The 26,534-nt window shown below is 31.5% G+C and overlaps 2 protein-coding genes across 3 annotated transcripts in view; one reads left to right on the top strand and one right to left on the bottom strand.

Moving 5' to 3' along the window:
* Positions 1-2,993: 2,993 nt before the first annotated feature.
* On the bottom strand, positions 2,994-9,263 carry ash1 (histone-lysine N-methyltransferase ash1). Its single transcript, XM_067289343.1, has one exon. It carries the CDS (start codon positions 8,958-8,960, stop codon positions 3,858-3,860), a length of 5,103 nt encoding a protein of 1,700 aa, XP_067145444.1. The 5' UTR covers positions 8,961-9,263; the 3' UTR covers positions 2,994-3,857.
* A 173-nt stretch (positions 9,264-9,436) lies between these two features.
* The window catches only part of LOC136968073 (DNA-directed RNA polymerase III subunit RPC4-like), a 78,234-nt gene continuing 61,136 nt past the window's right edge, over positions 9,437-26,534 (top strand). Inside the window, exons 1-2 of one of the 2 annotated variants that reach the window (XM_067262047.1) lie at positions 9,437-9,455; positions 20,941-21,069. In XM_067262047.1, coding sequence (XP_067118148.1) covers positions 20,984-21,069 — 86 coding nt within the window. In that variant the 5' untranslated portion in view covers positions 9,437-9,455; positions 20,941-20,983. Of the gene's footprint in view, positions 9,456-9,480; positions 9,620-20,940; positions 21,070-26,534 lie in introns of those variants that run through there. The other variant, XM_067262037.1, reaches the window with a different exon arrangement.

Genomic DNA, 26,534 nt, shown 5'->3' with positions numbered 1-26,534 from the left:
GTTCTATACCTCAACTGCTGCTCCTTCAAAACAAAAATAACAGTTTAAGCATATTGGAAAAATCAGTGGATACATTCCAGTACACATCAAACAGTGCATCAGTGAACCGCAATGTACTAAAACGTGTTCCAGTGAGTTCACTAGTGCAGTGACCAATGTACATGTACTGTACATTGCACCCATCAGGCTGTGGGTACAGAAAGTTCTAATGAAGCAATATGGTTACCTCCAAGGTTATATTATTAACACCATTTTGTACTATTTGTTGTCTGAATGAATCCAAAGTTATTTTGAAAAAATAAGTTTGAATATGCCAATACAGCATTGTTTGCATCCACCATCTAACAGGATGGTGCCAGATGTTCTAGATAAGCTTATTAATAAAACTTTCATCAATGCATTGGTTATGGCTGAAACTGATACACAGTGGAATGTACCAAATATCTTTTAAATAACAGTAAAACATGTTATATATATATATAAAATAATAATTTACAAAAAGTATGTTACCTTTTCACAAGATAAAATTATGATGATAAAACTAAAAAAAAATTCATTACAGAATCTCAGAATCGAGCATTAAAACAACAATGAAGATAGAATAATATAGAAAATAATAAACAAATCTCCACTAAATATTTCTATTTTTTTTGTTTTGTTTTAGAATTTATTCAAAAATTAATGATTTTGTACAAATAAAATGGATTAGTTAACAACACATTGATTAGATATATGTAAATTTTTATCTTATCACAGTCAGTAAGTAGGAAATCTTAAAAGACAGAATGAATTTCTAGAATTATTTAAATTTGTTATTTTATGTACGTATTTCTTATATTTTATTGTTTCCACATAATAGTTTGTAATGTAGACTAGTGGTATCCAAACTTCGACTCCAGTGGGACAAATCTGGCCCACTGGAGTCGTTTCACACATCACTTATGATAGAAATAGACCTACTTTTTGTATAGTACTGTACATAAGGATATATAAAATATTTGTGGACCACCTACAGATTTATGTGCAATTTGGCCCACCAATTGAGAAATTCAGACACCACTGATGTAGCCCATTAAAGATTCTGAAAATAATATTGAAAAACATTAGACTTGTAACCAAAACTAACTTTTCATTTAGAATATTTTTGTATGTTTACATATTAAGATTCATTGGTAAACTAAGTTGTTAGATAAGTTTGGTTCATTCAATAGAATTCAATTAGCTTCCCAAAAATTAATTGAGATCCATAACTCAAAAGATGTACCTGAAGAAGAACTGTTAAGGTTCGAAAACGTTTGTAACTAATTGGTTTAAAGTGACGCACACCGGTAAAAGGCTTTTAGATACGTGAAACTGTATCCCTAACTCAGTCGTTGCTATTCATCTTTAATGATTTGGTAAATAACCAGTTGTAACGTTATATGTAATCTTTATGCATACAATTTAATGGAAAGATCTGTGGAGACTCAAGGAATTTAGTACCTTGAGGCTGCACAATGTTCTACTAAATGTTTAATTTCCAGTAACACATAGAACACTGGTTATCTAATCTGGTAGTTTATATATTTAGTACCTGAAGATGGCCAATTCAGGTTCACATTATGCAAAAAAAATTACTTTGATTGTTGTTTCTGATATCATATCACTCACAAAGTGTTCACACTAAATGATTTTACCAGTTCACTAACTGGAAACAAACTACTATTTATGAAGTGTTTTATAATTTCAGTTAACTAAAGAAATAAACAAATTTTTATTAATCAATTTTCTTTTGAATATTCATTTATATATTGATAAATGAATATTCAAAAGAAAATTGATTATATTGTTACGTTATTATATTGAATAACGTAACAAAATTTTGAGCTACCATCAATTTTACTCAATTTTTTTGTCCTAGGCCATAAAGAGAAAAATAGTGATTAATATTAAATAAATGGAAAATGAGCATCATGTGGTTTATAATCTTAATGTTCATTGTATCTATTTTCACATGTAAATAGGGTTCAGCTGATTCAACTTTGTCACTTGTTAGGCAATTTCTGTGTTGTTTATAGAGTCAAACAACAAAAATTGTAGTATGAATGTAGCTTCAGTTAGCTAAAATTATTTGTTCATTTGCAAATTATACATTGAAAATTAAACATTTAATTTCCTAAGTTAATTTCATTTGGTTGTTGCTTACATTAATCCACAATGGCAAAGCATAAAATCATCACCACTAAGTTAGATTGGTCTTAAAACTTAACTATGTATTATATATACATACATACTTGCCTAAAACTTAAGGACGAACACAATTGCTAGTGGTGATAGCTAGAAAAAGTCACTTGGTGATGAGTCCACTATGACACAGTGCTGCATCACAGTTTGAGGTGGACATATGCCATATGACAGGTCTCCCTCTGCCTGAACATCGATAAGTACTTTCCATCTTCCATGTATATCCAACTCTGTATGTATCTTTTTCACCAAAGACTTACTTTTATTTCTTTGATTTGTAAAATCCTACAAGTTGTTAGATGTTTGGTAATATAGTTCTTGCCATAGTTATCTGCTTTCACCTACAGTTCTCTCTATTCATGTACAAATGTCATCAGTCCTTAAGTTTTGGACAGATGTATATTTAAATTAATTGTAATATATAACTGTTTTTTTCAAAGTTAAAAATAAATTATCTGCAAAATAACTTTAAATTAAATCTTAAAATTCAAACAGGCAAGTAAAATTATCATTCTAGATTTTATTAAAAGAACATTAAAAAAGAAAGATAAATATATATATATATATATATATATATATATAAATATAAAAAAAGACTAACTCCATCAAATACAATAATTTTATTTTACATTTTGACTTTCAGCCAATTTGTTTTTATTTATTTAAAATTTAGCATAAAATTCAAATCATTTGATTACTTTCTGGTGTTTTTTCTAAAATAATAATAATAATTAATAATAATAAAAAAAGTAAACCAACAAAATTTAGAATTTTGTTTATAAAAGTTTAATGCTCTTGGGTTAAAAATTCTATTATACACTGTATAACAAATGTAAGGTGGAGGACACAAACACAAAACTGACAATAGATGGCGCAAGTGCAAAGCTACACAATGAAGTTTCGTTTTAAATCCTTTACCGAGAAATGGCATAAAAGTCTAAACAATTTTTAATATATGCACAGTCTTCATTTTAATGTTGTCACTATACTGGACAGAAAAATCGTAACAAAATAGTTTCCCCTTTTCCTTGCCGCATAAATATTCTCTCGGAGTCATTCTTGGAATATCATTTCGGACCTTGAGATTCGATCGCTTTCCCGTGCGAATCGGTAAGCACGAGCCTTTGTCTATTCTAGTTTCGACCGTAAACTGCCAGGCCAAACCAAAGTATATTGTACTCTGGTTCAGATGAGGGGAGAATACTGTTTGTATTTCATATATATATATCTACTATACAAAAAACCAAAATATTTAACCACAATTTAAATAATTTTATAGCACACTCAACAGGTTAGAAATAACACATTATACTTGGAAAGAAATGTAACTTTCCAGGTCCCCTGAATGATGGCAGTAAAGTTATATATTTATATATATATAATTTTTTTTCTTTGTAATTCATTTCTTACATTGGTTTTAAATGGCAAACAGAACAAATGGTAAACCATATATGTGCAAACTGTAGCTATTATATCAGATAATAAAAATTACTACATTCTGTACATAACACAACACCGAATTTGCACGCCAATTTAAAACAGCGTGACACTCTTGATATATGGCCGTTAATATTTTATGGAATCAACCATGTTTTTAATGCCTTTCGTCCTATTGTGTGCTATAAATTAAAATGTCAAGTTTCGGAGGGTGTCCGGGAATGGATTTTTACTAAACCCGTGCTTTGTAAAAGTGCCATTTCTTGTTTTGTGAGCTGCTTTCTATTTTTCTGTGAAAGCATATGTAGGTGCTCCCGTGCATATCTTACTTTTTGATAATTTCTTAACAAAAAGCAGCGATGCTTCTGAATGAAACATCTTTGCTGATGAGATATAGGTTTTAATGATAGTGCTGGCGATGACTTGGTTGTTGGAACAATCTTTGGTTTCCGTTTAGTCGCTTGTACTTTTTTCCTAGATCCCAAAGGTGGTCTTCCTACTTTTTTCTTCTTCTCATTTCTAGTCTGTGGCTGCTGGACCTGAGTTGTAAATCTCTGTGAACGGCCTCCAATGAAACCTCTACATTTTGAACTACCGCATTTGCATTCCTGTAATGTTTCCATATTGAAATTATGGAAATTGTAATCATAACAAAGTTCTGTATCGGGAGGTATATCTTTAAGTGCAAATAATCCTATCCTGTAAACTCCATTCACAGACCATTTTTGCATTTCACAGTTTGGTTCACAGGAGTGATTCACAAAACGTCCTTCTCCACCCATGCGATAACCATCAATCACCATCCCACTATCTAAATTCAGACAGTAGTGATGACGATCATTTGAGTAACGTTCAATCATGCGCTGTCGGAACTGCTGCTCACTAACTACTTCACCAAGATATTCTAAAATAAAACTTCCTGCTTTTATTGCTTCTGTAGTGCGAATTCCCCATCCACGATCTGCAGTCATAAAACGTTCCAAGCCTGGACTCCATTCATGTCTTTGTATTCTTTCATTGGAACACTGGTCACCACATGGACAGAGTTGAGGATTACATTCTACATACATGATCCTATTCAAACAATCTGGTCCACAACCTTTCTCAGTTGCTTCTTTGGGTCTGATACAATTGCAACTCTGTACTTCAAAACGGGAAACAGGTTTGATATCTACATAAACATTTGTTCGTGTCTTTTTATAATTAGTTGATGGATCAATTTGGTATAGGAGTTGTTTATGTTTATACAGCCACCACAAATCATAAGGTAGCAGAAAATCTGATTGCCTTTCACGTAAATATCTTCCAACATGAATAGGTGGTGGTAATAAACATTGTTCACATTCATTACTTATCTTATCTTTAAATTTTGACTTTTTGCCATTTTTCTTATAGATTTTTCTTGAATTTGCTTGTCTTTGAGACCATTCTTGTAGAATGTTCTGATCATCAGGATTTAAATTAGCAAATTCAGCATTTTCTCCCTGAGAAGATCCATCTTGTTTAAAATATGAAGAATAAAGACCAGCTTTTAAATATTGCTTTTTTGGCATGCGAGGTTCTTTCTTACAAAGTTTTTTACCTTCACTCTGCCCAGAACTACGACCAGTTGAAGATTCAGTAACAGTGATAACTTGAGGGTAATCAGGCTGTGTATGTGTTTCATTTGGATACAGTTTTGGTCTTTTTACAATTGATTCCTCAACCTCATCTTGTACAAAAGATTTTTCGGTAACCTCATTGTCATTTGTAGCTGATTTTACTACATATTCAATTGTTTCTTCTATTTTATCATTTTTTGAACAATAAACATCAGTGCTGTTTTCATATTCTACATCTTCAAAGTCTAAAATACTTGAGTTGGGAAACATATTGGAATTTTCATCAACTGGCTTTTGTCTCTTTATTGCACGTCGTGTACGTTTCATTTTTCTTGTTCTTAATTTAGGTGGAGGTTTTACTTCCTCTGAGGAAATCTTTTGAATGCAAATCTGACTTTTTAAAAGTTTCATTTGCCTTTCTTTTAATGCAGCAACTGTTTTATTAAATTCTCTATTATCAGTTTTAGGAGATAAACATGCAGAATCCTGTTTCTTTTTACTTAATTCAGCTAGTGTTGAAAGAGGAAGATCATCAGAGTCTGAATCATCAATTTTAGTATCTTCATTAGTTACTTCAAATGAAACACTTTCAGACTGATCATAAATTTCAATATCATCACAAGAATATTTTTGAATGCAGCTTTCAATTGCTTCTTCTATAGAATTTGAATCTTTATCATTCATATTTTCATTTACTGAATCTTCTTCATTTAGAGAGGTAGTGGACACCACATAAGGTTTTTGTGAGACATTACCTCTTACAGATTTTTGTTTACATGATACATAATTATCATATATTTCATTTTCATTACTAGTCATATTTTTTACATATCTATTGATACATGCTTCTATTGCTTCATCTACAGAATTCTTATCTTTAACCATCTGAGTTGACTTTCGCGACGAAATGGATTTTATAGACTTACTGTCTAGCCGAAAATTATCTTTTCGATTACACTCACCATCATGTTGCAAGATATCAATTCGATGATGTCGCTTTTTAAGAGGCAAACAATTTTCACTAACTTCTACCTTTTCCTCAGATACTGGAAGCAAACTAGAATGAACAGAATTTGATTTTCTTCCATTTTTCTTAGGTTTTTCTTTAACTCCTTGTTCATTTTCAATTGTATTTTCCAAAGAAACATTTTTGTTGTTACCAGTTTTATGATGATCCTCTTTATTTATTTTTACTAAATTTTTAACCCTGAAAATTGACGGCAGTAGGTTTTCTTTATGTTTGAGTGAATTATTAAGCAAACTTTTGGATATATAACAAATCTGAAGTAAATTTATTAATTCATCTAAATCTGCTAAAAACACAGGATCATGTTTTGTTTTAATGTGCTTCATTTTCTTTTTCTTCTTAGTTCCTTCGGATAGTTGTGTCACTTGTTCTATTTCAGCAGAATCTTCCAAACAATCTAACATATTAACTTCTTTTTCATTTTCTTCTGTCTGATCTGTAACTTCAGTTTGTTTATTTGTAACAACTTCAGCATTTTCACTGGTATGATTATCCAGCTCAACAGTTTTTAAACTTTCAGATTTCATATTTACAGTACTAACTAAACTTTTATTTTCATCATTTGTTGAATTTGGTGAGGCAAGACATATAGTTTCACTCCAATAACCTGTAATTGTTGCTGGTGAAGTGCTAACATCAAAATCATAATCATAAGAATTACATTGTTTATCATCATATTCATTCAGACTTGATTTTCTACTTTCTACATTCTCAAAAGGCATATTGCTACCATTGCTGCAGTCATCACTCTGTGCTGAACACATCACTGTATCGGCACTGAACTGAGTATCGTCTCTGTCATACATTGCCACTTTTGAAGAATCTTTATCATCAGTAAAAGACTTACCTATTGAATTGTCATTAAAATCTAAATCACTTAAATCATCAGATTCTATATTTTGAAACTGTAAACTAATTGAATCTTGTACATTTTGAATTAATTTTTGTAATTCACTGTCAGCTTTTCCAGTATCAGCATGTCTTTCATTTGAAGAATTTCTATGCTGTTTCTTTTTAACAGAATTTTCTGAGGACTGATTATTACTAGCATCACACAAATTTAATTTTTCACTATTATCAAAATTGATAGATTTTTTTTCTTGGTTTGAAATTTCCTTTGATTCATATAACTTATCGTCGTCATCTACAGCATCACTATTATACTGATAATCACTTGGAGATTTTACCTGAGGAGTATGACTCATCTGAAAATCTTCTGTGGAATCTTGAAATAATTTATTTTCATTAACATTAAAATTTAATTCTTCATTTCTCTCTATGGACATCACAGGAGATGAATTTATATTATTACTTTCTTCGGATCTATATTTACACAGTGAATTTGAAGAATAAATATTAGAATAACAACGTTCCGGAGTGCTTTCGCCCTCCTTTACATGTTGAAATTTACTTTCTGTACAGGTTTGTGATGATAAATCTGCATTAGTATAAGAAGAAACATTAAAAAGACTGCATTCACTTGTCTGCAGAGGAGAGTCACCCGAAGATTGTATTCCACTGTCCGGAGAAACATTTGACATTGTATTTACAAGAATAGTGTCACATTCTAAATTCGAAGAATGGCATGCACTATATGCCAATACATTCAAAGGTTCAACGACAGACTCGGATTTGGAATGAAATTTTCTATTATTCGAACAATTGTTTTTATCAGAAGTAAAATTATCATTATCTACATACCTTTTAATTACCGAATTATGAATGTGTTTTCCCTTAGACGAACTTGCATCACATGCTTTATAACCAAAATTAACAATTTCTATATTTTGAAGATAATTCTTTTTCTCAGATTTTCTCTCTTTGGCACTCTTCCCCCTATTTTTCTTCCCCAAATTGTATTTGGCTTCCGACGAGAGAATTAACTCCGTGTCGGAATGATGACCCATCTCCTTAATGCCGTGTTTGACAGCAACAAAGTCAACCGTCTTACTTTCCGAAAACACCGGGCGTTCAAACTTGGAGCGCCTCTCGTTTAACTCACTCCTAACCGTTTTACAATTCTCTCTGTTGACGACCGGAGAGTTCTTCTTCTCTCTCTTCATGCCAAATTTAAATAAAACCTCGGAACACTCTTTAGAATCAGATCTATAATTTTTATAATTCGCATTTACATCATCACTATAAAATTCGCCTTCCCGACTAACGGCACTGCAGTTGATCACCGAAGCAAACTTCTTACCGGACGACTTGGCATCGCCTTCCAAATCGTTTCTGTCGGCGTCTTCGTGACGGGAATCTCCCATGCTAGCCTCGAAAACCCCCGCACTCGACACGTTATACTGCGAATGCTTTATGACCATCTTCAGAGACGGCCTGGCATTCTCAGCGGTAGATTCGACGACGTTAGCGTCTACCTCCGTAGACATTTCGAAATTGGCCGGATGGCAGGTTGTTTTAATCCTCCTTTTAGCGATTTTTAGTTTTAATTGGCCACTTGAGTAGCCTTCACGAACAATGGAGAACTCACGTTCGTCCGATGAACTAGAATAAGTACTCTCACCGTCCGATTTTCGTCCAGTCGACGTATTTTCGTAACGTTTCTGTTCTCTGCCTTTTTTCTGATAATGTTTTTTGGTCGAGATGCCAACTTGCTGTACAGTCTTCATGGTAGTACCATGCAAACCTTTCTGGGCGATCAGGCTCTGTGCCATTCTGAATCATTACCTTTTATTAACTTCACAAATATCTAAACTCACATCAGAATCGTCATCTTTCGTCGTCAAAATTTCCCCTTTCCTTCAAGTTGATGATGGCTAGGCTTAGCACCAACATCTTGAATACGCAATATTCTCGATTAATATCGAGCTAAACTTACTTATAACAGTTACCGTATGCATTTTGGATCTTTATCTTATCACTGTTATAACCATGCACATAAACCAATTCATCTTTTTAACTCAAACGAAGGTTTTTTTACTCTACTATCCAAAATGGACGACATCGGCCGAAAGGTGGCGTTTATCGTGATGTATACCACTTATAATTCACATTATCCGCATTAAATATTCGTTTCTAATTAAGAAAATTTCGTAACTTTTTATGAAAGTTATTAAAATATTTTAACAATTCTTATTGTTTTCACCTATCCGTTTTCTAAATTATGTCACGGGTTTTACGAAAGATGCTATCAATAGATGGCGCTTCCGGTAATGTCGTTTGGTCGCTTTTAAATTTAATCGTCTGTAATTGTTGACAATTTACTTTATTTATTTATTTATTTTTCTTAATTTTATTTTATTTTATTTTTAGAATAAATGAGTAAAGTCTCTTTAGTACTTATTTATCGAATAATTCGAGGATAAATAAAAGAGTAAGATTAAATTTCATTTTTATACATTTTAATCACTGAACGATTAAAAATAATTTGAAAATTAATATTAAAAAATGTGAAAAATCTACAATTTCCACTGCAGATGATGCTTTGAACTTTACTTATTTGGGGTATTGCCATGCCAACAAGAGCAATTATTAATTAAAGTGTATTGTCAAACTGTCTTATAGTGTTAGGAACTTTGAAGAGAAGAAAAATAGCTTAAATTTGTTGAAAAATATTAAAAACACACAGGAGAGGATTAAGATCTGGGGCCCCCTAGTCACTGAAGATTGGGCCTCTCTGCATAATCTTACATTATAAACTCTAACTATAACATCTAGTAGTAGTGAATGTTAGGTGTGATGATAATTATGCTAATGTGAATTGACCGTGTCAACAGGATTTGTCTATGTCCATTATACTATATGGTAAAAAATGTATATAAATGTCACTTTCTGAAAAAAAAAACTTACTTTATTCAATGTTTTAAACCATTTCTGCACCAGTTATTACTTTTATAGCATTTAGATTGAAAATTCTACAATTCACTATCTAATTTTCATTTCTTTGATGCGACTAGACCCTTGTATCAGCATATTACTTGTTATTTTACATTTAACATTTTAAATAATTATTTATGCATTATAACATGTTTGCTGTAAAAAAACTAAAATTTTCTCATATTAATGGGAGATTTTATAATATTTCTTTTTAGCTGTCTGGAAACGGAACTCCCACTATAGCATGTAACTCTATTGCTAGATTTTTAAACATTTAACTTTCATATGCTTTTTTATGAACATGTTTACGTTCCAAAGTTGTATTAAATATCTACATTAGTTTATAGTTCAAATGAAGTTTTGGAATTGTTTAAGTTTTCATTTTAAATCTTTCAGAATTTGATAATATTTTTATTTTATATTGTTTAATTGTTTGTTAATTATGCTTGACCTTTACTATATCAGTTTAAGCTTACTGCAAACGTACTACACCATTTAAGTATCCAGTAGGAAGTTTTATTAGAATAAAAATGTTTTCGGCCGCATTAATCAGCCTTCGTCAGTTAACGAATAACAAAAACGAACAAAACCCGCTTAAACCCGTTAATGCGCAAGCGCGGTTGTTTGTAAATTTCGAACGCTTTTTTTTTGTAATTTTGAATTTTGTTCGTTTTTGTTATTCATTAACTGACGAAGGCTGATTAATGCGGCCGAAAACGTTTTTATTCTAATAAAACTTTCTACTGGATACTTAAAAGGTGTAGTACGTTTGTTTTACAGTCCAGTAAACGTTTCTCTTTTAAGCTTACTGCACCATATTAATTAATCACTATGAAAATTATATTAATTAATGTTATATATGATATTTCCAAATATTTGTTTAAGATATAATGTACAAATACTTACATATGTAAATGAATACATCTGATTAATATATGCAGTTATATTTACACATGGTTTCTATTTGCTGCTAGTAAAATAATTTTTATGAGTAAAACTGTTAGTCAAAGTTGCAATATGATAAATGTACAAGGACCATGTTCCAAATTCTTGTCTATTGGTACACAGTAATTGACAACTACTCCCTTTTGTTCTGTAAGTTGGACATTGGCCATTCATTAGTAAGATGTGAATTGTCATTTCACCACATTAAGACAGTTCAAATCAGTAATTGTTCAAACAAAAAAAAATATTAGTAGTCTTTGCATCTTCCAATATAATTCAAAAGAATGTAACAATGATTTTGTATTATTGTATTATAAAAACTAATAGTTTCTACAATACAATAATACAAGTTTATAGTAGCTTCTGTTCTCAAGGAATGAGGATGCATCAAAATAATGCTATTTGTCACATGTAACAAGCCCTAGACATACAAGAACTTGTATCTGGTTTAATGCATCTGAGTAAGCCCATATTATAAATAAATTGCAGTTAGAGAGTTGCACAGAAAAATTCTGATCTTTGCTGCAGTGTTTCTCACTTCAGCAAAAAGTCAAAATACTCCCTGTATTTCTTTCTTCCATGAAAATCCTTGACAATCCAGTGTTAGGTGTTTACGCAACTGCTAACGTTTTCAACCCCGTTGGGGTCTTCTTCAGGCACAGCACAAAGGTAGTTTCATCACAGCACAAAGGAAGTGGCATCACAACATGGTTATGATAGGAACATAGTGTACAACATAGCACGCAAGTACACACGGGGAAATACTCGTAACAACCCACAAGCTGGGGTAGCATCCATTGATAATAGTGCTAGAAAAATAGTTGAGTATAACCACCGTTTAGATGCGATATACAGAGAAATCGCATCCAGCACCCGAAACAAAATAGTTTACAGGAGGCCGCGGTCAGTATACAGCTTACTTCGAAATGAGAAGGACAATTTAGACATGAAACACGCACCGGGCATATACGCGGTTCCCCTGTGGGATGACAGATTTAATAGAAGTCTGGTCTATGTGGGTTCTACCAAACGCTCCCTCCATCAGCGCCTCCAGGAACACAGGTACGACATTGCCAACAATAAACTATCTATCACACTGGCAACGTATGCCACACAGCAGGGAATCATGGCCAACCTCCAAAATGCTCGTATAATCAGAATGTCACACCACACGGACCAACTCAGAACGCTTGAGACCCTAGAGATATATAAAGCGGTTTTGCACAACACATGCATCAACTACAAGGATGCAATCAACATCTCGCAAGCCTGGAAATATTGCTATGAGGGAAGTGCGCACCCACAAATAACTTAATATTGCATTAATTCGTTTTACATCCAAAGATCAGCAAACGTAATTGTACGCATGCGTAGATAACATTCCAGCTTGAGCATAATGTTTCATCTTATCTTCCAATTCCATGATTCCAAAATTGGAATAGAATTCGCTTTGGTTTCTTGGTTCCATTCACTGGCATTTGAAACTACCTTTGTGCTGTGCCTGAAGAAGACCCCGACGGGGTTAAAAACGTTAGCAGTTGCATAAACACCTAACACTGGATTGTCAAGGTTTTTCGTGAAAGAAAGAATTATAATTCATCCAGTTTACAGTAAGAAGTATAGTTGTTACTCCCTGTATGATTTTAACTTCAAAAATTAAACTTTTACCTATTCATATATTATTCTGAAACTTTAATCAAATTTGTCTACATTCAAAAGAGAATAATCTTTTATTAAATTATGATTTTATGATCTGAAAATGGAAATGTTTGAATTTATGGTATTGTTTCAAAACATATTTTTCACTTCCTTCAATTATTTTTACCTCTTTAATTAAGTGATAATAAATCGATTCAAAATAGAAATTCTTTTGATCAATTATTTTTAAGATAATAATTTTGATCTCAATATTTAATATTATTTTAGAAAAGTTTTAATTGATCGTAACATCTGTAAATTGTTTATGTTTTGAATAATAAACTATGACTAAAGATTTTTTTTCATTTTTGATATCTCTGTTGTAACATATGTAACAGATGCACTTTTTAAAACAGAAAAATATTTTAATTTACTTTGTAAAATTAAATATTAACCCACTGTTACTTGGTGATGGTGAGCACTGCACTCAGTTTCATTTTAAAACATTTGTAATTAGAGCTTCATGGAAGTTTTATGACAAACTTTTGTCTACCTTCTTTCTTGTGAATTCTCTTCAACAAGATACTGGAATAAGAAATAATAGTCATCACTAACATTCTCAGTGTGCCTTTGTTTTAGTCATGTTGAGAAGCCAGTATGGTGTTCATCCACGAGCAATTGTGTGTTTTTTTCTCATTCAAAGTAGTACAATTCTAATATAAAGAAAATTGCTTTTTGCCCTTGGTATAATTAAATTAATTAAAAATCTACTAATGTGAGGTAGATAATAAGGACTTATCATGTGATAATAAGCACAAACACCCAGGTAACAACGGAGTATATTTAATAAAAATGAAAAGGGTTGTACATTAAAATTAAGGTGACCAAATTTTTATAATGAAAAGGAGGACACATAAATTGAAGGAAAAAATATTGTAAATAAAAGAAACATTTTATTCATTGCAATAATAATACACTATAATAATCTCTACTGCATGCGCAGTGGCGTAGCTAGCATGGGTGACATCCGGGGCAGATATCGTGGTGTCACCCCAAGTCATACCGTGGGTGTCACCCTTCTTAACTGTTTTATAAAACAGTATCGGATTATTGAATTGTAACATGCCCGCACTCGAGCAAACTTGAACGCTATATTGAATAAGTGATATCATCACATAGGTTTATATTGACTAGCGTGAATCCGCTGACCTTGTTTTTTTTTTATATTTTATTTTATTTATTTTATTTTATTTTATTTTTTTTAGTCATGGGTTGTTGAGTCAGTCGAACTTACCATGACTTAATGTTAAAGCGCATTGTCAAGGTTTATTTTGCAACTTATTTTTTCACAGTCGGGTGTCGAGGGAGGACAGAACTTACAAAAGGAGGACATTTAGGAGGACACTTTTCTAGGGAGGACAAAACTTACGAAAGGAGGACGGTTGGTCACCTTATTAAAATTGTGATTACATGAGCAATTAACATGAAATAACCAAAATGCATTTTGGACTATCAGAATAGTCCCTCTTCAGTTGGTATACATAAATAAAAAAAGGGAAGGCTATAATACTTAAAACTATACAATACAAAGGAACTGTTATAAAGGTATGATCATTTAACATTAAATGGGTGTAGAGAAGACAGGCTTAAGGTGGTTTCATAATGTTATATGGTAACTTGATGTAAGGGTTACTATTATAAACAGTATTAAAATTAGCTGAATAATAAGGTAATGATGTTATACAAAACAAATTATATCTAAATACCATAACAGTAGTAAGATGGAGTTTAAAGGTGCAGCATAGTTATGAGGGAGGTGTGGCACAGGCAACATCTGGAGAACAATATATTTTATATATGTATACCCACTGAAGAGGGACTATTCCGATAGTCCGAAATGCATTTTGGTTATTTCATGTTAATTGCTCATGTAATCAATTTTAATGTACAACCCTTTTCATTTTTATTAAATATACTCCATTGATACCTGATAATAAGCACTTGTTTGTGCTTATTATCACTGTTGTGATAAGTTCTTATTATCTACCTCACATTAGTAGATTTTTTAATTAATTTAGTACAGTTCTAATTGCAAGATGATATTGTATGTATGTACTGTACTTTCACAGAACATGACGAAATCATTCTGAAATGGCTTGATGAGGAGTCTGAGGAAGAAGATGTAGGCTCTTTCCTTGCAGACATATCACATTTTTAAAATTTACAATTAATAATGATGGGCATAACAATTACTTTAAGAGCTACTTTATAAACCTGGGTGAAGCTGGGCATAACAAGCTAGTTAAATTTAAATAAGACAGTTTATATTAATATTGCCATGAGTTTGACAAAGAAGCCTAAATACTTCACATAAATATGCTGTTTTGTTGTTTAGGAATTAATAAAACTCTATACCGAAAAAATCATCATCATAGTTTTCTCATAAATTTTTCAACAGGATCTTATATATGTGGAAAACATGTAAACTTTTAATTCAAACAAATTTTTTCTAGTAATTTTTCTGGATTTTATGTAGACTAAATGTCACATTCATTTTCTTTAATAATTTATGTTGACTCTGTGTGTTACTAAAGTTTTACTTACAGCAATCTGTAATAATGGAAGTTATAACAAAAAATTTTTTTAATTAAACATATATTATGTATTTTTTAGATATGTTATTAAATATTACATAACACATTAATAATGCATAAATAGCAAAAATATCAGTTATAGGCTAATAATTAACTTGTAATTTGAATAAAGGTGTTTCTAAAATCAAAACCATTCACCCTTTTCTAGCAAATGGGTTTAATCATTAAATGAACATAAAAATGTTTTGGTTTATTTTATAAAGCTGCCTCAGGTTTCGAAATACAAAATTCTGAAATTCCAAATTAGAATGCTTCAAATATTTGATGTTTGTTTGTATGTTCATTGTATTCAATGTTGTTTGTTGTATGTAAGTTGTAAATGGTTTTGATTTTAGATGTTATCTGTTCTGGATTTTGAATAAAATTGTTTTTACTTGTATTATTCTTATATTTGTTGCTTATTTATATATAACAGAGATAAGTTAAAGTTAATGCTTTTATAAATAATGTTTTAGTCTTGTTGCTTTTGAAAACATCATTCTCAAACACTCCAGCAATTCAAAGCATTATCATGGTTACCAAAATATAAACAAAACATATACTGTGACAATCGTTACATAAACAATTTGTGAAACTTGACTGGTGTGAAAATGTAATATTTGGGAGTCATGTTTATATAGTCAATTATCATAGTTATAGTTGATGATGAATGCTTTGCTATTTCTGGAAACACTGTAATATTTCAAGCTGTTATAGCTTTTCAGAATAGATATATATGAAGGCTATTTTTTAAATGAGGTCCGTTTTTTAATAAGAAGAAAAATACATTAAAATATATTTTTCCCATATTCTACATACTTTTATCTACTTTTCTACATAATTCCCATTTTTGTTCAAACATTTGTCATACCACTCAACAAGTTTTTGAATTCAAAGTTCAAAGAAATCTGCCACCTGTGAAAAAGCCCAATTCATGATTGCAGTTTTCACTTCTTCGTCGTCGATGAACCGTTGACCTCCAAACAACTCCTTTAAGTATCGAAACAAGTGAAAATCACTGGGTGCAAGGTCTGGACTGTAAGGAGGATGATCTAGTTGTTCCCATCCAAAAGAACTGATTAGACGTTGTGTTTGTGCAGAAACATGTGGACTTGCATTGTCATGGAGCAGTAATGGAGCATAATTTAGTTTCTCTGAAACAATGGTACACAAAACTGATCTTGAAACCTGTGGAAATTCAATTGATAACATTGAAATCATGAATTGTCGGTCCTGTTGAATTTTGTTATCAACATCACAAACCAAATCTTCAGAAATCAGAGAAGGTCAGCCAGGGCGTGGCTCATCATGCACATTAACCCATCCATCCTTGAACATTCTCACCCGCTTTAGAATTTTACTGTCACTCATAGCATTATCACTTAAACTTCACAAATGTGATGTTGAATTTCCACTGCTGCCAAGTTTCTTGCACTCAAGAATTGAATAACAGATCGTATCTCATAGTCAGCAGGTGACTCAACTTTCTTAAACATTATAAACTTTTACAGTTCAACACACAGACAGACGATACAGCTGAAAATGGTGTCTAAACGTGCACAAAGCATGTTCAGAGCAGACGCACATACGCACTGCCGCGATCGTGTGTCATTCTCATTCACAAACGGACCTTATTTAAAATATAGCCCTTGTATAATTTAGAAGTACTTGGATTACATAAGTGATTTTGTCTGTAAATTTGAATTTGTAAATTCCAATGTAATGAATTTAAAAAACAAATTGATTTAGATTACTCATCTAGCTGTATATCTCAGAGAATTGGTAAATAAAATGAAATAGCAAAAGTTATGTCATTAAACGATCCAGTGGATTTTTTTATGGCATATATTAAAGCTAATTAATAATCTGATACAAAGCAATTTGACTAGAAGATACATTCCCATTTCAGACTCATTTTTTTTTCAGAATATTCTGAATTGAAAATTAATTTATTTTTAATTATTAAATTTATCGTAAGATGACAGCTTAACCATCTATGTCTGGCCAAATTCCTTTGTATCTGATTATTAGTTAGCCTTAATATAGCACGATAAAAAATTATGCAGATTTTTTTGGTACTACAAATGTATCAGGTTATTGTATATGTTATTATGTCATTACAATGTATCTGAGAAAGCAGATAACCTCTGAGGAGATATACGACGTACATAAATGTTTAAATCACCCTGTATATAATAAATATTTTATTAATGAATCTGAAAATACTTCAGATGATTGCAATGACAGATGAATGACTAGTTCAGAATGTTACTGATGACTCGTGCACTAGAAAGAGTAAACTTTTTTAAAATTGTTATTATCTATCTCTAAGTATCATATTTTGTGGCATGTAAAACAACTTTTGTTTAATAAAAAAGGTTGAAAAATCACTCTGTGTTTTATATGTGAAATTGCAATCTCATACAGGCTAATGAATTTTCCAAACAACCTTCAATAGGATACAGGTAATTTCTACCTAGCCCAATTATTGAATAAAAATGTTATTGTTTAATTAAATATATTATTATTACAGCACCTAGTACCATCTGTTAGTGTACTACAGAGATTGATAGTCATGTTTAATCACGTTTATGGACAACTACCATTTCCTGTTTTGGAATGATACCTTCTACTCAAAACAGTTTTTCAGACTGGAGTGAAAGAACACAGTACCGAAACACCTTGCAGAACCAAAATAATGTTAGTAAATAATCACAGACAGAAGGACTAACATTTTATATCCTTTCCATGGATCTTCTTCAGGCCAAAGGTTTTGAATCAGAATGCTATTCAAATATCATTGCAATCAATGCAAATATTCAAATATCATGGAAGAAAATCCATGGACAGGATATAAAATGTTAGTCCTTCTGTCTGTGATTATTTACTAACATTATTTTGGTTCTGAAAGGTGTTTTGGGGATGATATCATAAGATGAATATCTTGTTGGTACAATCAGTAATGATCATAACAAAATGGAAACATCTAAGCTATATTTGTTTGTTGCTACAACTAAGCAGCTTTTACATATATTCATATATTCATGTAGAATATTTTAATGGAAAATTTTAATTGCAAATTAATTTTACGTTTGTTTTTAACCAGAATACAGTAAAAACTTTTGGGACTGAGTGCCAAGAGACTAAATACTTCTTCCTAAATAAATAACTTACTCTGTACTGAAATAGGGATGTGTCTTATATGCCATAAAATAGAATTAGTGTTTCTCAAACTATGGGTTGCACTAAAATTTTAATGGCTGCCATTTCCATAAAATGTAATATCAAATAAAATAGGAAGATACTTTTTAGGGTTAAAAATAGTAGTAAAGGTTTTAAATCAACATCTGGAAATATGCCTCTTTTTTATATTTGTAAGACATTAATTTTGAGTGTAGTTAGCAAGCTCATACTAATGAGCAAAATTAAGATATTGGAACAATGAAGATATTGGATTGAGGCATCCAATTTATTGTAAAGGGTGTATCAGTACAGCGGTTACAAACTTTCAGGAGAGATAGAGTACGCCTAGATGATGGGAAATCACATAGCAATGCATGGTCAGAAACGCTTTCCTGGTGCAGTAGTGACGACACAAAACACGAGAAAGGAAGGACATGAACAGGGTGAGAAAACATGTTTATTATTCTTAGTACAGCAAAAATGCTGGGACGTCTTTGGCTGGTGTATGCAATAGATATCGCTATGTAAACTGAAGCATCAGATGACGTTGCATGTGTGCATGTGTGCATGTGGTTGTTGTGGCCGTGCTTGCTGTGAAGCTTCATTTCGCATGCCGACAGAGTGGTAGTAGGATGGCATTTTACACGAACGCAGAGTTTGCTGATATGCATCTGGCATATGAGGCTGCTGATTGCAATGGGTGAGCTGCACAGTGGTTGTATGCCCAATGTTACTCCAGGAGGCAAACTCCCTGCCACATCTTCTTTGCATGCTTGCATCAGAGGTTGTCCTACAGAGGATCCTTCAACGAGGACACACAGCAACGTGAGCGAAGAGTAAGAATGCCAAACAACGAGGAGACTGCTGGGTCGGGCAGCGTGGTCCAGTGCATTGGCCTGCTCAATCGCCAGACCTCAGTTGCCTTGACTACTTTCTCTGGAGTACATCAAGGCATTGATGTACAAAACTCCCATTAACAGTGCTGAGGAACTTCTTGCACACATTGTGGCAGCTGCTAGGGAAGTCTGGGACATGCCTGGTATTTTCGACAACATTAGATCTTCAATGCACCGGAGATGTGAGGCCTGTGGTCATACTTTTGAACACCTTCTTTGATTTTTGCTGTACTAAGAATAGTAAGCATGTTTTCTCGCCCCGTTCGTGTCCTTCCTTTCTAGTGTTTTGTGTCATCACTACCATGCCAGGAAAGCATTTCTAACCATGCATTGCTACGTGATTTTCTATTGTCTAGGTGTACTCTGTCTCTCCTGAAAGTTTGTAACTGATGTACTGATACACCCTTTACAATAAATTGGATTCCTCAATCCAATATCTTCATTGTTCTCGAGTCTTTATAATAATTTGATTGGTCCCTCATCTCTTTTCATGTGAAAATTGATATCATCTTGGATTGCAAGAAACATTGACATCAACATGAATTCAATGCCAACTTCAATCTTAACCAGAAATGTCCTAGTACCTGATCCTAGTACCCTCATTGTTTTAAACCAGACAGTGTGTATGTCTTTAAACAACAGTTGTTGTTCTCAGAGACTAAATGCCATCAATAAATTTTGTCAGGAAAATTTTTAATAAGGGAGATCCAAAGGTGTGTCCCTAGAATTCTCAAGACTGAGGTCTCCCATTACTGTTTAGAAAATATTTAATGTGTTTAAAACTGTTATTAATAATAATCCGTAATTCATTTAAATGTAAAGTGGATCTGATACCAGGAATAGTAAATTCCAAAACATTTATTCTAATTATAATAATTATTCAGACTGCTAAAAAAGATTAAAGTATTTGTTTTTTGTTTGTATTTGTGAAAATTGTTCATAATTTGTTCTGATTTATATAAAATATATGTAGAATATTGGTATCAAAATTGGAACTATATTTGGTAGAGATTTATTTGAAATTATTACTTTGAATTTAAATCATTTATGACATTTAATTAAAAATTTTTTATAAGAGTAATATTTTAATTTTATATTTAAAAAGTTAATAATTTGAAAATTATTGCTAATTAAAACATTTTTTGTTTATTATTTATAAATTGATATTCATACAATAAAAAATTTATACAGAAATCTTTTTGAATTTCCAATTAGTTTATTATACCAGGTGATCAAGTGAGAAGTTTTCTTGAGGAATAGATTTGACAATGCTTTGAATCAGTCCAACTTTTTGTCTTGTTACATATTGTGAGAAACATTTAAATCTTGAATTGTATAGGCTTACTTGAGGAAATTTCACCAGCATTGCCAAATCTCCTCTTCAGAAATAAATGTTCTGTATGATTGCCACATATTTTCAGAATTTATTTTAATGTCTTGAGAGTATTTTTATTATATTAATTCAAAATACATAATTATGAATATGTATGGTATATATGGTAAAATTTATTTTTTAATTTCAGATGTAATATATGATGTTTAGACTTGTCAGATCCTGATACAGATATGGAAACTAATCCAACTAATAATTTAAATAAATTGCCAAGAGGTTTAATTGGAAGAAGAGGATTACCTATTGCGAGAGGAACCAGGTAAATACTTATCTTGAAATATATATATGTATGTATATCTATATATATAATCGAGTCGAGTTGATAATAATAATAATAATAATAATCAGCGCAGAGCCCAAACAGTTAGGAGTTGAAAGCTGAAATTTGGTACACAGTTAGGGTACGTCACGAGAACACACACTAAGAAAGGATTTTTCGAAATTCCTCCCCACGGGGGCGAGGGACAGGATTAAGGCTTAACACTTCCATTGTTGATGGAAGTGTTAACACTTCCATTGTTGATGGAAGTGTTAAGTAACAATGGAAGTATCAACAATGGAATTGTTAAGAGAAAGCAATGTGCAAGACACAGATGCAGTTTTTTTCATTTTTGTGGGAAACCAAACATATTTATAGACCCATCTAAAAATTCTCTAATTAGTCTGGAAACAGGGGCACCCAATTCTTGCATTCTATGAAAACGGGTAAGGTTGACTATAATGTAATTATCTTAATCTTCACTATCGTTACTTTTGCCCAAGCAATGCTGGGCCTACCTGCTAGTATATATATTATGATCAATGATGTAACTGTAAAATGATATGAATGTCTGTTCATTTACATGAATAAGCAAAGTAACATGACAATGACATCTTTGATTAAACATTTATGTCATTGTCCAAACACATTAAACGTTCATGTCTTGCATCAGATATGTTCTTTTCAAGTGACTGTTGTCAACAATGGCAACATTTATGTGAATGGTAGTAAATTATGGATCATTATTATTCATCAATATGATGAATTGTTTTTTGTGGTTAATTTTTTTTTATAGAGCATCACACACCTATGATTAACCCTTTCCATGCGGAAAACCTTTAGCAATAAGTAAATAGGTGGAATTCATTATGCGGCGCATTTTTGCGTTTTTTGGATAATTTTTTGAATCGCGATATTTCGCTTCAATATTGCGCTATATTCAATCTGTTTTTTGTGTTTGATTAAAAACATATTACAGTTTATGATTGTATAATTTTTAGTTTTATACATATTTAAAATAATATGAAGTTTACAAACAAATTTGAAGGTTAGAACAAAAAAAAAATTAATTTACAGAGAATGCTGAACTTTGTACATCTGTTAGATAGAAACATCTGTCCTCTATTAAACAAAACAAACCGCAGCTTTCTACCTAGAGCGGGGGAGAAGTTATTGCCATTATTCACACTATGTCTCTAATTACTTAGCTGGGAGAGTAGTCGATTGTTATCGTGAAGCGACACCGATTAGTCAGCTGTACGACTGTGTCAGTCGTAGAGCTTTGCTCTTACTTTTGTAAAATAATTAAATGTATTCAAAATATATATGAATTCATTTGACAAAAATTTTAAAGCCAAATTAACAGCGTGAACACCTTCCATAGACTTACTATAGGAAGCTGGAGTTTTCCGGGAATATTTATCGCTAGATAGTTTTAAAAACGTATTTACTCGCCTAAATATTGTCGAATTAGCTAATTTAATGTCTATGTGCATTAAATTAGTTAATTAGAATTAAAAATTGATTTAAAAAGCGAATTTACAGTGATTGTTTACATTTTACTTCGAAGGTTGGAGGCGGGGCTTTTGCGGCAATTTTTTTGTTTCATAAGTCTGTGATTAGTTAAAGTAACGTCAACAAAGACAGAAGAGACTCAATAAAACTGTAGAAAGAGTTTCCCTTTGATTGTTTTCAGCCAACTGTGTAGTTAACTGCGAAGATTTACTGTAGAATAGTAGGGGATGTATTTACCAAAATATTTATGGCCCAGGGTGGTAACAAAACGTTTATTGGCTTAAACAAAGTCAATTGACATACAGAAGAGCGAATCAAAGCTAAGATCTCTGGAAAACTCGAATATAGCGCAAATTAATCGAATTTTTTAATTGTTACCGACCGGTAAGTTTTGCATCACCGATAAACGAAGAAGTCACATGATACACACCGATTGGTAGCTAACCGTATGGAAAGCGTTAAGCAGATTTATTTAGTTGTATAATGTAAGCATATGCAATATATTTATTTTTTGGGATGTACTAGGTTCCAACATTTAAAAAATTAATGAATGTAATCATAAATAGGACATAAACTCTAGTATAGGGGCTTATATTATTTTTCTACCTCCTCCTTGATAAGATGGTATAGGCCAGGGATGGCCAACAAGTTGATCATGATCAACCAGTCAATTGTTGCATTATTTTTCATTTATTGCAGAAAATATGGCCCATTAAAACATGAAACATGATGTAATTTTAATAGGAATATTAAATCTATATTTTTTACTGAAAAATTTCTTTCAACTACTTGCTATGGGTTAGTAACTCTCCATAAAGATAATGTGTGGTTGATACAAAGAAGTGCTCTTTGTGCTAGGTTATATTGTTATTTTAGTAATTATTTTGTTGTGAGACAAGCAATTTCAATTAAGGAGAGAAGTGCCAAAGAAGAGCAAAATTTATTTGTGCAATAGAAAGAAATAAAATTTTTTTTTGTTATGGTGAAAAATAAATGATGTTCTTTACTTTATGTTTTAGTGTATTTATCAAAAAGAAATAATCTGGAATGTTAATTAGTATACAATAAATAAGTATAATTATGTTTTACAGCATATAATTAAGGTGGATTATTAAGCTTTTATAGATGAACACGAATGTCAAGTTCATCATTGGTGCTTTTAACTCATGAAAATATACTATAAGTTGGCCAGGACTGGAATAGGCCTACATGATAAATAAAGCCTACTGTAAATTAATAAAATAACAAAAACCAAAATAAGGTTATAGCCCTTCAAAGTTTTAACTTGTCAGTTGTCAAAACAGACTAAAACCACTTTTCATCAGATTGTAGGAGGAGATATGCAGAACAGGGAAAGTGGTACTAATAAGTTTCTTATTGTATGTATTTATAGAAAATATTTAATATACATATTTAAAATATGTTTTAAAAATACATTAATTTTCAGCTGATTTGATTTCCAACTGAAGGTAATATTTTCATTCAGATGATATAATTATGATATGAAATATGAAACTTACATAAAATTTTTTTTAAAGAAACTGTTGTACCCACTCATTCTACTTCACTAAACACCTGAAAATCATTAACTGTATATTAGTAGTGCTTTTTCTTTCCTGCATACCTTCCCCTAAAACTTTGTGAAAAGTGGTTTATTATATTTTGACAACTGCAAGTTAAGTTGGAAAGACTTTACATTATATTGAAGGTAATGGCTGCCATGACAGTTTACATCAATACACAAGCAGCACTGGGGCATTGTTGTTTTAACACATTGCAAATATTGCCCACTAGAGTGTTGATTGATGTTCTGCTCTGTCTAGTTGCAACACAATGTCCAAATTAGTATTGCCACCCGCCTGGTTTTCACCCGGACAGTCTGGTTTTTATTATTTATAGTCGTCTACGTGGACATTCTTTATTAATAGGACTTTATACTGGTGTTTAAAGATTGGCACAGTAATGAGAGTTAATTCAGGAAAAGTTTCTTTATTATATCACCTGTAGTAGCAATATCCGTACACATATTACTCGTGTTTCGGGCTAGCATGCCCCTCATCAGCAGTATTACTACTAAGCACTAAAATTAACAATAAAACAAATAAGTTACTATATAATCTAAAATTTTTCTTATTAATAAAATACAATTTAAAAAAAACCTACTGTAAATACATATTCCAATTCTGAGTATGAATGGATATTTCTCGTTTTACAATTAAAGATATCGCTGTATAAAGTAAAATTAAATAAATATAGTAAGTAAAAGCTGTAAATCATTAAAATCTAACAAATTATACATTCTTAGCAATAAAATACAATTTCAAAACTCACTGTAAATACATATTCTAATCCCGATTGATATTCCTCGCTCTACCACTGAACAATTTGCTGTATAATTAAAAAAATTAAACGAACATAATAAATAAAAGCTATAAGTTATTACAATCTGACACAATGTGTAAGAAAGAAACTTACATCAAGGTTTTACCTGTCACCATTCAACCGTGTTATAATAGAGTGACTTAGCATACTTAAGTCACTCTTAGTAAGAGTGACTTAAGTATGCTAAGTCACTCTATTATAACACGGTTGAATGGTGACAGGTAAAACCTTGATGTAAGTTTCTTTCTTACACATTGTGTCAGATTGTAATAACTTATAGTTTTTATTTATTATGTTCGTTTAATTTTTTTAATTATACAGCAAATTGTTCAGTGGTAGAGCAAGGAATATCAATCGGGATTAGAATATGTATTTACAGTGAGTTTTGAAATTGTATTTTATTGCTAAGAATGTATAATTTGTTAGATTTTAATGATTTACAGCTTTTACTTACTATATTTATTTAATTTTACTTTATACAGCGATATCTTTAATTGTAAAACGAGAAATATCCATTCATACTCAGAATTGGAATATGTATTTACAGTAGGTTTTTTTTAAATTGTATTTTATTAATAAGAAAAATTTTAGATTATATAGTAACTTATTTGTTTTATTGTTAATTTTAGTGCTTAGTAGTAATACTGCTAATGAGGGGCATGCTAGCCAGAAACACGAGTAATATGTGTACGGATATTGCTACTACAGGTGATATAATAAAGAAACTTTTCCTGAATTAACTCTCATTACTGTGCCAATCTTTAAACACCAGTATAAAGTCCTATTAATAAATAACGTCCATGTAGACAACTATAAATAATAATAGAATTTTAAGGACGGTAAGGCTTTTCTAATTAATAAGTCTGGTTTTTAATTCATTGTCTAGGATTTCATAGAAATTGTGAAATTATGATGAAACAAAGTACTAGCAAATATTTTTATAAATTTACTTTATTTTAACAGTGAAAGATTTCACACACTCACCGAAAGTTAATTTGCCATCTTACGCTGATGTATGTTGCAATCTGTCGACCCCCCCCTTTGTTTTTGCTTCTCAGCTTTTTAAAACTAAGTTATTTCATTTCTTAATTTAAGATGCTCCTACACAAGTCACTAACTGGTTTAGAACTGGCGTGCACGTTATTCTTTCCATGGTAAAATAACATTGCACATGCAGGGACTTCTGTTCGAACAAACCTGACCTGCTGTCTGGGTCAGCAATTTTTAAAAGGTGGCAACACTAGGCTAAACGTCTTGAATGATTGGCTGTTTACATGATTTCATATACTCACATCATATATATACAGACAGTAGACTTTGCATATTGTAATTATGGCTATTGTTATTGTTTGGTTCTTGATATCAAAATTAGTACATTCCAAAATACAGTTGACCTGTCCACCTCAAACATGTTTATCTTAAAAACGTCTTTATTTCAAAATTTATTTTTTCCCTGCATTTTCAGCCTAACTTCAAAAAATTTTCCTTGTTATCTCAAATATTTAAGTTTCTCCTAGTATCAATTGCAAATTCAAAGCTCAGCGACTACATTTGTTAGCATAAATTGT

The sequence above is a fragment of the Centruroides vittatus genome, unplaced genomic scaffold (genome assembly GCF_030686945.1).
Source record: "Centruroides vittatus isolate TY-2023 unplaced genomic scaffold, ASM3068694v2 contig_1032, whole genome shotgun sequence".
In the NCBI taxonomy this organism is placed as follows: Eukaryota; Metazoa; Arthropoda; class Arachnida; order Scorpiones; family Buthidae; genus Centruroides; species Centruroides vittatus.
This window is presented reverse-complemented; position numbering and strand designations above follow the sequence as displayed.

Bases quoted from the DNA above. Each gene is read 5' to 3' on its own strand.
- ash1 (XM_067289343.1), bottom strand. From the start codon at position 8,960: ATGGCACAGAGCCTGATCGCCCAGAAAGGTTTGCATGGTACTACCATG.